Source organism: Diceros bicornis, chromosome 9 (genome assembly GCF_020826845.1).
Source record: "Diceros bicornis minor isolate mBicDic1 chromosome 9, mDicBic1.mat.cur, whole genome shotgun sequence".
Taxonomy (NCBI): Eukaryota; Metazoa; Chordata; class Mammalia; order Perissodactyla; family Rhinocerotidae; genus Diceros; species Diceros bicornis.
Genome location: NC_080748.1, coordinates 9,945,255 through 9,959,094, shown reverse-complemented (window position 1 = coordinate 9,959,094; position 13,840 = coordinate 9,945,255). Strand labels below are relative to the sequence as shown.

At 40.3% G+C, this 13,840-nt stretch overlaps 1 protein-coding gene across 4 annotated transcripts in view; it reads right to left on the bottom strand.

Annotated features, from left to right (window-relative positions):
- The window catches only part of WASF3 (WASP family member 3), a 127,192-nt gene that overhangs the window by 41,379 nt on the left and 71,973 nt on the right, over positions 1-13,840 (bottom strand). For all 4 annotated transcript variants that reach the window (XM_058547887.1, XM_058547884.1, XM_058547885.1 and 1 more), the window contains one exon: positions 1,810-1,952. In XM_058547887.1, coding sequence (XP_058403870.1) covers positions 1,810-1,942 — 133 coding nt within the window. In that variant the 5' untranslated portion in view covers positions 1,943-1,952. The remainder of the gene's footprint in view (positions 1-1,809; positions 1,953-13,840) is intronic.

Genomic DNA, 13,840 nt, shown 5'->3' with positions numbered 1-13,840 from the left:
TAATCTCCTTCTCTTACAGTTAGCTGATTAGCAACCTTAATTCCTCCTTGCCATGTCACATAACAGGTTCCGAGGATTAAGACATGAAGATCTTTGGAGGGGCTATTATTATTCTGCCTATCACAAGTGGACTACATGGAACAACACATACTGTGTGGGTAGTTTCAACTTACCAGAGACTGTGGCCCAGCAGGCACCATAAACACGAGTAACAGAACACTACTGAATACCACAGCATGAGATACAGCTTGACTATTAAAACTTTAACAGTTTGTATTGATTTTCATCACTTATACTCTATGCCAATAGTCATTTCAGCCATAAAACCAAGAGACTAAGGCGTTCTTCAAACAGAAACATTTTCACCCTTCAATAATTTACAAGGTATCTTCCCGTAACTATATGAATTTATACATTCATCAACAACCACTACCAAAAATCAATTGTAATTAGTTTAGATTCCAGAAGAACTCTACTTTAAAACACATTTTAAGTAATTTCCAAGTTACTTTTGCCTTAGTCAATGATTATAGATACATTAAAAATATATCAATAACAATACAGTACAATTCTTTTAAAGAAAAAAATACTTATCACAATGTTTCTTATTAAAATAAACAAAAGTACTTGAGTTTTTACAAAAACATCCTCCTGTGCTTGAGGCTACCAGCATGTGAAATTTCATGGAGGATTTTCCAGTTATTAACCTAATTTCTGAAAAGTTTAACTGTGAAAACCTGTCACTCAAAATGCAGTGTAAACCACCTAAACTGAAAAAGAGTGGGATGAAGTGAGAAAACAAGATAACAATTTAAATGTAAAAGTTGGGGAAAAAATATAGCCATGCACCGCCCAACAACGTCTCATCAATGACAAACCACATATATGATAGTGGTCTTATAAGATTAGTACCATATAGCCTAGGTGTGCAGTAAGCTATATCATGTAGGTTTGTGTAAGTGCACTCTATGATGTTCGCACAACGATGAAATCACCTAATAATGCATTTCTCAGAAGGTTTTACCACTTCAAAAACCTTTGAAGGGAAAAGCATTTTCATGCATATTTGGGTCTTAAAACATGGACTATTCCTTGGGTATTACACATTACTGTTCAAATTAAAATAATAGAAAGTCTTTTCTTCCTTATGTTTGCATTTGCTTGTATTTATATAACCTATGTATGTAATACATACATGGTACTGTATATATCTAGCAATTATCTGTGACCTCAATTTGGCAGTCAGTACCTGCATTTTAACTTTTAGTAGGCTAAAATAAGCAGATCTCACTAATTTTTGGCTTTATTCTTTGATTCATTTGGAATATTATTTAATCGACAAATATTTACTGATTATCCACTCTGTGCCAGGCATATTACAAGTGTTAACTAGCTTTCAATTTATAACATTTTTAAAAAACAATTAGTCCTGTCCAAGTTCAACAAAATAATTCACTAAAAGTTTTATCTTCATTTTAATAAGCTTTTAAAAAGTAACACTACTTTAAACCTACATGTTTGGTCTTATCTAATAATTTGTGAATTGGTCAATTCTAACTTTATGTCTTCGTCACGTAAAGTTGGTATTGCAAGACCAGTGAGGGAGCAACAGTTAATTTCACACTGGGAAATTCGGAAGGGAGGGAAAGAGGGTGGGAGGTTCTTTCCTTCAAAGCTATGGTCTCTTCTTTGGACAATCACATAATTGTTGAATAGAAATCATATTAAATCAAACTTAATTTAACATTAAAATTAATAAAATGTCACTGGTAATCAGAAAAAAGGAATTCTAGAAATGCGACGACTTACTTAGACTGCTTAGCTGGCGGATGATAGCAGCAAGAGTACTGTTAGTTACACACTCAAGTTCACTGGTGATCCCTTCGGGCAGGGCTCCTCGGCACAAGTGCCGGGGTTCGATGTTCCTCTTCACTAAAGGCATGGTTCACAATCTGAAAATTAAAAAGACATGTTTTTAAAGCTCATATTCACATTTTAACAAATCTAGAGTTTTAATTCCCTTGAAAATTGAAAATTTGAAAATTCCCAGGAATTTTCATTATCCTATCATTTCTACATGAGAAAATCAGCTAGCTAAATATGCAATAGATGTTGAATTACTTAAATGAATTTTATAGATTTCAAAGACAGATGTACAGTACAATCCTACTTTTCTAAAAAATAATATATGCAAGATTTCCAGTCAAGCATGAGCGACTGAATACATGCATTTTTACCTTCCCTCCCTCCCCACTAAAATGGCAAGAGATAGAAAAGGCAGAAGCCCACAAGTACTAAGAGCAGGAGAGAACACAACAGCCCCACACCATGGGCTGAGTCAGCCAGACTAAGACACAGAAAAGGCCACACATAGGCTGCAAGAGGGACTCGAGAAGTAAGCCCACCTGCACCACAGAACCTCTCCCAGAAAGGCTCGGGAATAGGAGGCACCCACATCTATGAAATGCGGGAGCAGGCAAAACGGAGGGGTACAAAAACAGGAGGACCGGCTTTTAAAAATCTGCTCATGAATTCCTTCTCCCTTCCTGTGCTATTCCTCCTCCACTGCACCCAGCATGCTTTACTCTCTGGAAAAGGTGAATTCGAAGATTAAGACTTGAGACACTAAGCACAGCTCAAGGTCAGGGTAGGAAATGCACTGAAACCAGGAGTATTAAGTCAAAGCCTATTCTGAATGGTAAGAGCAATCTGCTCCCCACCCCCACTCCCCAGTTCCCTTCTCCACGTGGCTCCCTGAAACCTGGCAGCCTTTTTTTACTCCCTACCCAAAGAGACTGGAACATTTCTCCCTGGAGAATGTTTGAAAAGAAGAGATCTACAAACATTGACAGTGGGGCTGGGCGCTTCCCCCTACTGAAACTGCCAACTAGGTCATCCTACAGTAACATCTGTCAATAATCTCTCCCAACAACAGTTTTCCAATCAACTTTTAAAGCCTTAAATAAGAACAGATAGTAAAGCATCACCAGACACTTCAGGAAAGCCTTCCTCATTATCCTGGGAACTACTTTCACCTCTCTCCTCAAAAAGTACATTATAAATAAAATAAGATCTCAACTTTTTGTTTCAGGAGGTATGTAGAGTTTCAAACCTACTACTCATGCAACAAATCCACTGCTCATGTAACAGTAGAAAATCCAATTATTAGGTGTCATCTTGACAAGATGATCATACTGCCCTACTTGCAGGAGCAGAAAATACAGGAAGGCCTAGGACTTTGGTGACATCTGTTAGCAGTCAAATCAGCCCTGAAATGCCAATCTGGAATTCTTGCTATGTGAGACAAATAATATCTTATTTGTTTAAACCACTCTAGTTGGGCGTTCTGTTTCTTGAAGTAAAACTTATTGCCAGCTGGTACAATAATTGAACGGTATACTGTATGGTATACCGTACCTAAAAGAACCTGGAATATGGTAAGCATATAATAAATCTTTGTCTTTCTTCCTCCTTTCTTCAAACCTTTGTTCATGCACCCAATAAATACTTACTGAGCACCTACCACAGACCCAGCGGCATGCGAGGCGACAAGGACCCAATGGGAAGTGAGGGCAGACAAGGTCCCCCAATGGAACTTTATTCTAGTGAGAAAAAGCGATAGGGATCCAACCACACAGGTTAATGGACATGGGGTTATGGAACCATTTGTGGGGGCAGAGTGCTGACCTCTTTGAGCAGTCACGGGCAGCCTCCCTGCGGACATGACTGCCGACCTGAAATCTGAAGGGTGAATTAGGGCTAACTCACAAAAGGTCCCGGGGCAGAAGTCATGTGGGGAATGAAGCAGGGGAGGGCAAAAGTGGGTGACAGCTGTAAAGGAAAAGTTTTGTTCAATTATCCAATGTTTTTACGACTGTTTCTGCCTTATGTCCATTAAGGTGGTGGTGGAACACTGACCATGTCAGATTCAAATACTACCTCATCCACTGACTTAGGCGCACTGCCTATAGCACATCACTTCACCTCTCTCTGCCTCAGTTTCCTCCCTGTAAAACAGAGATAACAATAGTACCTACCTCACAGAGTGAGAGTGTAACGAGTTATTACACATAGAAATCACTTAGAACAGTGCCTGGCATATAGTAACATCCAAAAAATTTTGTTTTATTAATTTTATTATATGTTATATGTTGTTATAATGTTAATTATTATTCCTACCATAGGAATAAAAAAGGAACAGTTTACTGTTCAAGGATAAGGCTGAACTACAGAAAACAGACAATATTTACATAAAATATCTGCATAAAAATTATGAAAAGAAGAGGTCCACCCCCAAGGAAAGAGTACTGAAACAGGAAAATTCTAAATCTACAAGTCTCTAGGTGAAAGTATAAAAGATTTACCATGAGTTGTCTTTTCCTTCTGGGAGAATCAATTAGAGCAATAGGATGGTAACTAATCACAACAAAATAAAGTAGAATGCCTCTTTTTTTTTTTTTTTTTTTTTTTTTTTTTTTTTACATTTTTATTGATATTTTAATGGTTTCTAACATTGTGAGATTTTGGGTTGTACATTTTTGTTTGTCCTTCACCCCATATATGACTCCCTTCACCCCTTGTGCCCACCCCCCACCCCCACTTCCCGGGTAACCACAGTCCAGTTTTCTCTGTCCATGTGTTGGTTTATATTCCACATATGAGTGAGATCATACAGTGTTTGTCTTTCTCTTTCTGGCTTATTTCACTTAACATAATACGCTCCAGGCCCATCCATGTTGTTGCAAATGGGACGATTTTGTCTTTTTTTATGGCTGAGTAGTATTCCATTGTATATATATACCACATTTTCTTAATCCAATCGTCAGTCGAGGGACACTTAGGTTGCTTCCACTTCTTGGCTATGGTGAATAATGCTGCAATGAACATAGGGGTGCATAAGCCTCTTTGGATTGTTGATTTCAGGTGCGTTGGATAGATTCCCAGTAGTGGGATGGCTGGATCATAGGGCATCTCTATTTTTAATTCTTTGAGGAATCTCCATACCGTTTTCCATAGAGGCTGCACCAATTTGCATTCCCACCAGCTGTGTATGAGGGTTCCTGTTTCTCCACATCCTCTCCAACATTTGTTGTTTTTTGTCTTGGTGATTATAGCCATTCTAACGGGTGTGAGGTGGTATCTTAGTGTTGTTTTGATTTGCATTTCCCTGATGATTAGTGATGTTGAGCATCTTTTCATGTGCCTATTGGCCATCTGTATATCTTCTTTGGAGAAGTGTCTGTTCATTTCCTCTGCCCATTTTTTGATCGGGTTGTTTGTTTTTTTGTTGTTCAATTGTGTGAGTTCTTTATATATTATGGAGATCAACCCCTTGTCAGATGTATGTTTTGCAAATATTCTCTCCCAGCTGGTTGGTTGTTTGTTCATCTTGATTCTGATTTCATTTGTCTTATAAAAGCTCTTTAGTCTGATAAAGTCCCACTTGTTTATTTTTTCTTTAGTTTCCCTAGTCTGGGTAGGCATGTCATCCGAAAAGATTCCTTTAAACCCAATGTCAAATAGTGTGTTGCCTATATTTTCTTCTATGAGTTTTATAGTTTCAGGTCTTACCTTCAGGTCTTTGATCCATTTTGAGTTAATTTTTGTGTATGGCGATAGCACATGGTCCACTTTCATTCTTTTGCATGTGGATGTCCAGTTTTCCCAACACCATTTATTGAAGAGACTTTCCTTTCTCCATTGTATGTCCTTAGCACCTTTGTCGAAAATTAGCTGTCCGTATATGTGTGGTTTTATTCCTGGGCTTTCAATTCTGTTCCATTGATCTGTGTGTCTGTTTTTGTACCAGTACCATGCTGTTTTGATTACTATTGCTTTGTAGTATGTTTTGAAGTCAGGAATTGTGATGCCTCCTGCTTTGTTCTTTTTCTTTAGGATTTCTTTAGCTATTCGGGGTCTTTTGTTGCCCCATATAAATTTTAGTATTCTTTTTTCTATTTCTGTGAAGAATGTCATTGGGATTCTGATTGGGATTGCATTGAATCTGTAGATTGCTTTAGGTAATATAGACATAGAATGCCTCTTAAGGAAAAGAAAAAGAATAATCATTAATAAACTTAATGAAAGCATAAAGTGTGGGAAAGAAAAGTACTGACAAGTGATCAGTAAGGATTCACTCCATGAGAACCAGAAGGAAATTAAGCAACAAAAACCATAATGCCCATAAAGAAGCACAGAGCAACGCAGGGCGGAGGGTGCAATGGAAGGACAGGGGTGGCCATGCTTCCTAACATGGCCCAGGTGGGCTAACGACCCAAATGGACTGAAGGCTCTGAATTCATCAGCAGTCTGCTGGTAACGCTGGTTTGTGAAACTGGCCCAAGCAGGAATTAGCTTTTAAATAATTTCTCAAAAGAGGGTTTGGGATAAACATAAGATTTAGGAGCTGAATGCCGACTATGTATATAATAGTTCCCTTTTTCCACATTCATTTTGTATTTATTCAGGATGAAATGTCACTCTTTTCCCATATTTTTAAACCTGACACGCCCAGAAACTTGCCAGTACAGCATCTCCCCAGCCACTACCCACATGTCTTTGGACCTACAAGTGGTCAAATACACAGAATCCTAATTATACACATACCACACAGAGGTCCCACCAGCATATCCAAAACATGGCCAATGCTAGTTAAAGACCTTCCTCCCCCTTTCCCTGAACTGAGCAGCTCCCCAATATCATCTCTTGATCTGTCAGCTTCACTATACCTCACATTTTCTATTAATACACTATATTTTAAAACAATAGAGAGGTCTGAGAAGGATTCAGAAGAAGTAACATGTCAGCTGTTCATTCATTTCTCCACTTATTATTCCAAGCAACTTGCAGGAGTCTATGTGCCTGCTACCAGGCCAGCAATGATGGTTGTCTTTTCTCCCAAAGTGGACGATGAACTACCCGAATTTAGGAACTGAGTCTACGAATTCTGTGTTCCCCACAATGCCTTTCACAGTCCACAACAAACTTGAACATTCAAAAAATGTCTGCTGATTATATACCCACATAATATACATAAGTTTTTCTATTCGGCCTTCTCTTTGGGCACTTCACTTGTTGTTCCAGTATTTTAGCTCTGACTAATTAATCTTAGCCTTCATTTCTCACTATCGTTATACCTTTATCTGGACCTCCCACAGCTGTCTAAATACAAAGGACAACAGAGAGGACATGCTACTGTCTTCACAATTTTAGAAAAAGGGTTTTGTAGTTCTTTTTTAAAGTTCTAATCACCTAGCAACGACTTGCACGGCTTTCCAATTCAATGTGAAGTACTCTAACAGATGTATTTTTTCCCAGATAGCCTTTATGTTATCTGACACTAATCCAGGTTTGAATAAACTGAAGAGCAAGAAAGAGGTAAAGGAGAAAATGTTGGGTCAGTCATTACTCTTGAAAATGCTTTGCAATTACAAAACAAACATATAATGAACTAACCCAATTAGTTACCAATGAAATGCTTAGTATGCCTCTCAGTTCCTTCATCAGAAGAACTATGACCCATCCAACTCATTCTTCAAAGTCATTCTATATGCTAAGAAAAAAAAATCAAAGATTGCTAATCAAACATTTAAGGATTATTAGAGGTTACATAAAGTAGTACTGTTAAACCTGTAGTTTGCCCAACTTTTATAGGAAATGTCTCAATTTAGAGAGACACAGCCTGGTTCACATAACTGTGAACCAGATTCAAGACACAGCTGAATCCAGGCCAGAGTCATTCCCTAGGAACTTGGATGTGGAACCACGATATCCAGATTAGTTGCCACTCGCTTGAATAGCAGAGATGGATAACTCTTTCATCACATGAAATGGAGACTGATAAAGTTTGTCAGCAGCACGAAATTAGAATAACTGAGAGAAACTGGCAAAGACAAGAGAAAGACAATGACTCCCCAAAGGCTTTGCCCAATCTCCCTTGGACCACGGAAAACTAAGAGAGAAACCGCTCCCCTCTCCCCTTCACTAGGGGTCAGACTTGCATCTTCCAGCCTTTTCTTGCTTCCTCTCTATTTCCTTTCACACAGGCATTTCCCCTAATCAAATCCTTGCAGGTGTGGATCCCATCTTGACATGTGTTTCTGAAAGAACCTAGACTAATACAAGTGGCCCTCAGAGTGATCTGAGTAAACAGGTGGTAAGACGGGGATTCAGGACTTGCTCATGTACCACTCTGCAAGTGAAAAGGATGCTGTCCTAACTGATAGTCCCTGCTGCAGGGTCCTGGTCTAATTACTACAGATTTCACTGGTAGTGATGTGGAAGATGTGCTGGTGGAAGAAAATGCCATGATAGGCATAATAATGCAGACACCTGGAAGATAGAGAAGGAAAAACAGCTAGAAAAACAACAGAGTTGACTAGTTACTGCTAGGGTGTACTGACGCCCTGCAGAAGGATGAGATACTGAAAGCTGTTAGCACACAGTTAATAGTTAAGTGTGAGAACATCAGAGCCTTCCTGGTGGGTCCTCATCATGACCTGTAATGGAACTGCAGACCCAATTATGAGAGTTACAGAACTCAAAACATTTGAATGCTCAGTCAAGGTAGGTCTATTACGCAGATCCGGGCTGTGGTAGAGAAGACCTGGGATCCTAACAACCGGAACAGGGACTTCTGACGGATGCCCATGATGATGTTGAGTCCAAACACCTTCCCACTGCCCACCAGGACCCTCTAGAAGTGGTAAGCACACCAATGAGCTGGAAGATGCTGCAGAGGCCTCTCTCCCACAAGTCAGCAGGTGCTCCCTGCATTAGCTGCATGCATCTCTTCCTGGATGCCAAGCTGATAACTAGTGCTGGGCCTGAGAGGGAGGAGAGATTGACATCATGCTGAATGGACAGAACGGGCAAGTGGTGGGTGGTTTGTACACTGGAGGCCTTGGTAAGACACCTGCGCTCCCAAGTGTAGAAGATAAACTCTATGAAGATTTAGGGTCTGGCAACTACACTCAAATTTCTAGGGGCCCAGTGGTCAGAGGCATGCTGGGATATCCCCTCCTAAGTAAAAGACCAATTTTACATCCCCTACCATAAAGAAGGAGGCACAGTGCCTGTTAGGTTTGGTCCTGGGAGCAACGCACCTAGGAATACTGCTCTGGCCCAAAGACTGGGTGACACAGCAGCTGCCAGCTTTGAGTGGGGCCTGGAGCAAGACAGGACTCTGCAACAGGGCTAGGCTGTGGTGTAAGCAACTGAGCTGTTTAGGCCATATGACCCAGTGGACCCTGGATAGTAAGCATGGAGGCGTCAGCAGTGGGAAATGATGCAGTATGGAGCCCATGGCAAGCTCCATGGGGAGAATCAAACACATGCCCCTGGGATTCTGAAGTAAGGCCATGCCATCACAGCAGAAAATTACATGCCCTTGGAAAAAAAGCTTTTGATGTATTACCGGGCCCTGGTAGACACCACAGAGCACAAAAGGACCAGGTGTCCAAGGCTCCCATGATGAGCTGAGTTTGTCAGCGAAGTTATTAAGTCGACTAGCAGCAGTCCAACATGAGATGGAAATGGTACACCCGGGATCGAGCCAGAGGAGAACCAGAAAGTACAAGTGAGTCACAAGATCAGGAAGCCCAGACCTAGAGTCACCCATCACAGCTGCTTATGCCTCCATGCCTTGTACTTCTAGTGATACACTGAATCATACAACCAGCTGAGCCTCATTTACAGACAGGTCAGCTCGACACATGGGTGCAAGACAAAAATGACCCCTAGCTTCATTATAACAGCATTCAGGGATGGCCCTCCAAGACAACGGAGAGGAAAATCTTCCCTATGGGTGGAGCTGCAATATACCAGTTCACCCTGCTTTGTGCAGACAGAGACACGGACTGAGCTAAAATATTATCCCTAAAAATATATAGAGATACCTGGGCAGTAGTCAACAGCCCGGTTGTGTGGTCAAGGAACTGGAAGGAAAAGAACTTGTTATCAGTACGACAAGGTCTGCATAAAGGCTTGTGGGTGGACATATGGGAGTGGGCATAGAGCGAAGACTTCTGTATCATATGTTACCCCCACTACAAAGTACCTCACCATGGAAGAGGCACTGAACACGAAGCAGACAAAATTCACTAGCCTGCAGCCTCAGTCCCCCCAGAATTGACCCAATGGGATCCCACACATCATCGCCTCTGACCAGGGGCCCCCCTTCAGTGGGGGAGGTTTGGGAGTGGGCCGGTCACAGTGGGTGGTATCACATCTCGCACTACCCAGTGGCGGATGGCGCCACTGAGCACTGGAGCAGCCTTCTCAAGGCACACTGAAGCAACAGCTCAAGAGAAACTCTGAAAGGATAGGTGCCACACTTCACGATGCAGTCTGTTCATGAAGTCAGAGGCCTCTACATGGCACTATGTCCCCAAGAAGGACACGTGGGTTTAAGAGCCAAAGAGTGGAAGCAGGAACACCCCCACTTATCACTCTGCCAAAAGCCCACCGACGGGTCTATGCTTCCATCTCTGTACCACCAGACTGCAGGGCTGGGAGTCCTAGTCTCGAAAGGGGCTCCATCTTGTCAGGAGCACGGCCCAAGTCCCACTGAACTCTAAATTCCGGTTCTGTATGGTACTCTGGACTCATTCTGCCTGGGACCGTAAAATGAAAAGAGAAGCCCCATACTTTCAGAGGAAGCTGACTGCGACCAGCAGGAGGAGGGAGGGTTGAGTTTACACAAAGGGACCCAAGAGAAGCACGTGTAGAAGCTGACCCATCTGGGATCCTTGCACTTGTAAACCAGTCTGGACATCTCCTTCGAGGAGGATCCGAGTAACTTCATTACCTCCAGCAGTCGGTGCACTAATTCTGTGTGCTTATGCGGTACATGCGTGTGCGTGTGTGTGCTGCATCTGCTGATACTTCCCAGAGTGTTGTACTTATTATTGTAAACATTATTGCTCACAGTGGCGTTTGTTCTCTGCACCCTGCTTCATGAGAGTTTCCTTATAGAGCAATTTTGTCTTTGCTCCTACTGAGACTCTGGCACAGAACTGGGGTTCTAATTTCTCATGGAAGTGTCTGGTTTTTTTTCTTACTACTGGAGCCCCAGACAGATGGCAAGCTATTTCTCAGGGCTGGTGAGCACAGCTTTTCTATTCAACTTTTAAGGGATCTGACAACCCTCTGCAAACCCCAGTGTTTATTTATTAGAACCCCAGTTCTAGCTCACTGACTCAGCTGGCCCAAGACACACTTTTAGATCACGGCAGCAGGAAAACCTAACCTCCAGAACCTGTTTCAGTGTCCATTCCCCTCTCGATTCCCATAGCTTCTAGCACATATAGCGGAGCTGCCAATTCATTCTTTTTAGCATGGGAATATTTTTTAAAAGATGTATATGCACACACATGCTTGTTATACTGTATCCAGCATTTGTATGTGCTCACAGCAACTTGAGTAGCTAATTTCACTTTATTTGTGAGAAATCTCTTAAGAATCCCTCCCATCAACTCTGACCCTCCATTACTGTAACACATCACATTTCACTGTCCCCATAACCCTCCCAATGCAGTCCTCAAATGTATTTTGAATGATAAACAGTGATGCATATCAACTGTTGACTGGGTATAGTGAAAAACCGAAAAGAACAGGTCACCAGCAGAGAATGACATAAAGTGGATATTAATTACAGAAAATGGGGTAGACAATGCTGAATATACAGCAACTCTGATTTATGTATTGCCTTATCAAATTAACCCCATGAAGCCCCGTGTACACTAATTACACCTTCCCTGCCCTCCTTACGTGAAAATGTTTGCTGGGCAAAAAAATGTACAATACTAATGTTATTACTTTAATATTAATATCATATTCGTTACTAAAATAAGATACTTAGTATTTCCCCTCTAATTTTATTTATTGTACAATTAACCTAAACCTGAATTCTTCCTCTAATTTTACTTATTATACAACTAATGCCTGAAACGGCATTTAACTTCTCCAAGTAGGGCTCTTCTAATTAAAGTCAAATGATTCAAGAATTTCAAAATCATATCAATGTGCTTTCTACTTCAAGGCAACTTACCTCTCTTCCAATAACTTATTTAATCTCTTTTTAAAATTCCACATACTGAAACTCTTAAGTTTTCCCATAGCAAGATTAATTGGGAAGTTTTATTCCAAAAAAGTTATAGAAGCAAATTCAACAAATGTTTAAAACAGCATGAAGTTCTCTGAATAGCCCTCTCCATATCCACTCCTGTCCACACTGAACAGCCTGGAAGGTCTCTCTGGGATAAGCAGTCATCTTAGTAATCTAAATAATCGGTGGATTTTTCCAGATATCTTATTGTTAGTGATTTTCAGTTTAATTTCGCTGTATTTAGAGGACATGCTTTGTCTGATTTTAATTCTTTTAAATTTGTCAAGATTTGTTTTATGGCCCAGAAAATGGTTTGTCTTGGTGGATGTTCCACAGGCACATCAAAGGAATGTGTATTCAGCTGCAATGACTGACGATGATGCTGTGATCCTCTGTACCCTTAACTGATTCTTAGTATACCTGTTCTATGAATTATTTAGAGGAGTGTTGAAGTTGCCAATGATAATTGTGGATTTTTCAATTTCTCACTTAAGTTCTATCAGTTTTTGTTTATGTATTTTGCAGGTCTGCAGTGAATATATACTAAGATTATCATGTCTTCTTGGTGAAGTGACTCCATTATCATTATGGGACGCTCCATCTACCCCTGGTAATAATTACTGTTCCAATGTCTATTTTGATATTAATGCAGTGATTCCTTCTTCTTTTGATCAGTGTTTACACAGTAAAACTTTTTCCTTTTAATCTTAACTTTTCTGTGTCTTTACAGTGGGTTTATTTTAGACAGCATATAGTTGGGTCTTGCTTTTTTATTCAACCTGACAATCTCGGACTTTTAATTGGTGTGTCCCGATCATTTACATGCAATGTAAACGTTGACATGATAGAATTTAAACCATCCATCTTGCTAGTGGTTTTCTAGTTGTCCCATCTGTTCTTGAGTCTTTGTTCCTTTTTGCCTCTTTTAATTATTTTTTATGATGTCATTTTATCTCCATAACTGCCTTTTATTCACTTTTAACTTTTTTTTTTAGTGGTTGCCCTAGGGCTCATAATACATATGTTTAACTTATCCAATCTACCTTCAAACAATACTAAAATACATCACACACAGTGAGTGAACACTGTAACTTTAGAACCATATACTTCCAATTTCTCCCTGCTTTGTTCTATGGTGTCATAGATTTTACTTCTTATGTTATAAACCCACAATACATTGTTCTTGTTTTTACTTTGGACAGTCAATTATTGTTTAAAGGAAATGAAAATAATGAAAAATATGACTTTTATATTTACCCTCATTTTTGCCATTTCAGAGTTTCGTCATTTCTCTGTGTAGATCCAAACTGCCATTTGGTACTCCTTCTGCCTAAAGAACTTCCTTTAACATTTCTTACTGTGCCGATCTCCTGGCAATAAATTCCCTCAGTTTTCGTTTGTCTGAAAAAGTCTTTATTTTGCCTTAATTTTTAAGATATTTTTGCTGGGTATAGAATTCTGGATTGAAAGGATTTGGGCCTTTTTACAATTTTGGTCTTTCGGTACTTGAAAGATGTTATTCTGGGAACGCTGATTTATAGCCGGCTGGTCACACGTTCAGAGACAACCTGGGACTTCTGATTGGCATAGAAAGTAAGAGCAGTCTTGCAAGACTGAGCCCTTAACTTGTGGGGTCTACACTAACTCCCGTTAGTGTCAGAATTGAATTGAATTATAGGACAACCAGCCGATGTTGCAGAGAATTGCTTGACGTGGGGAAACCCACACATCTGG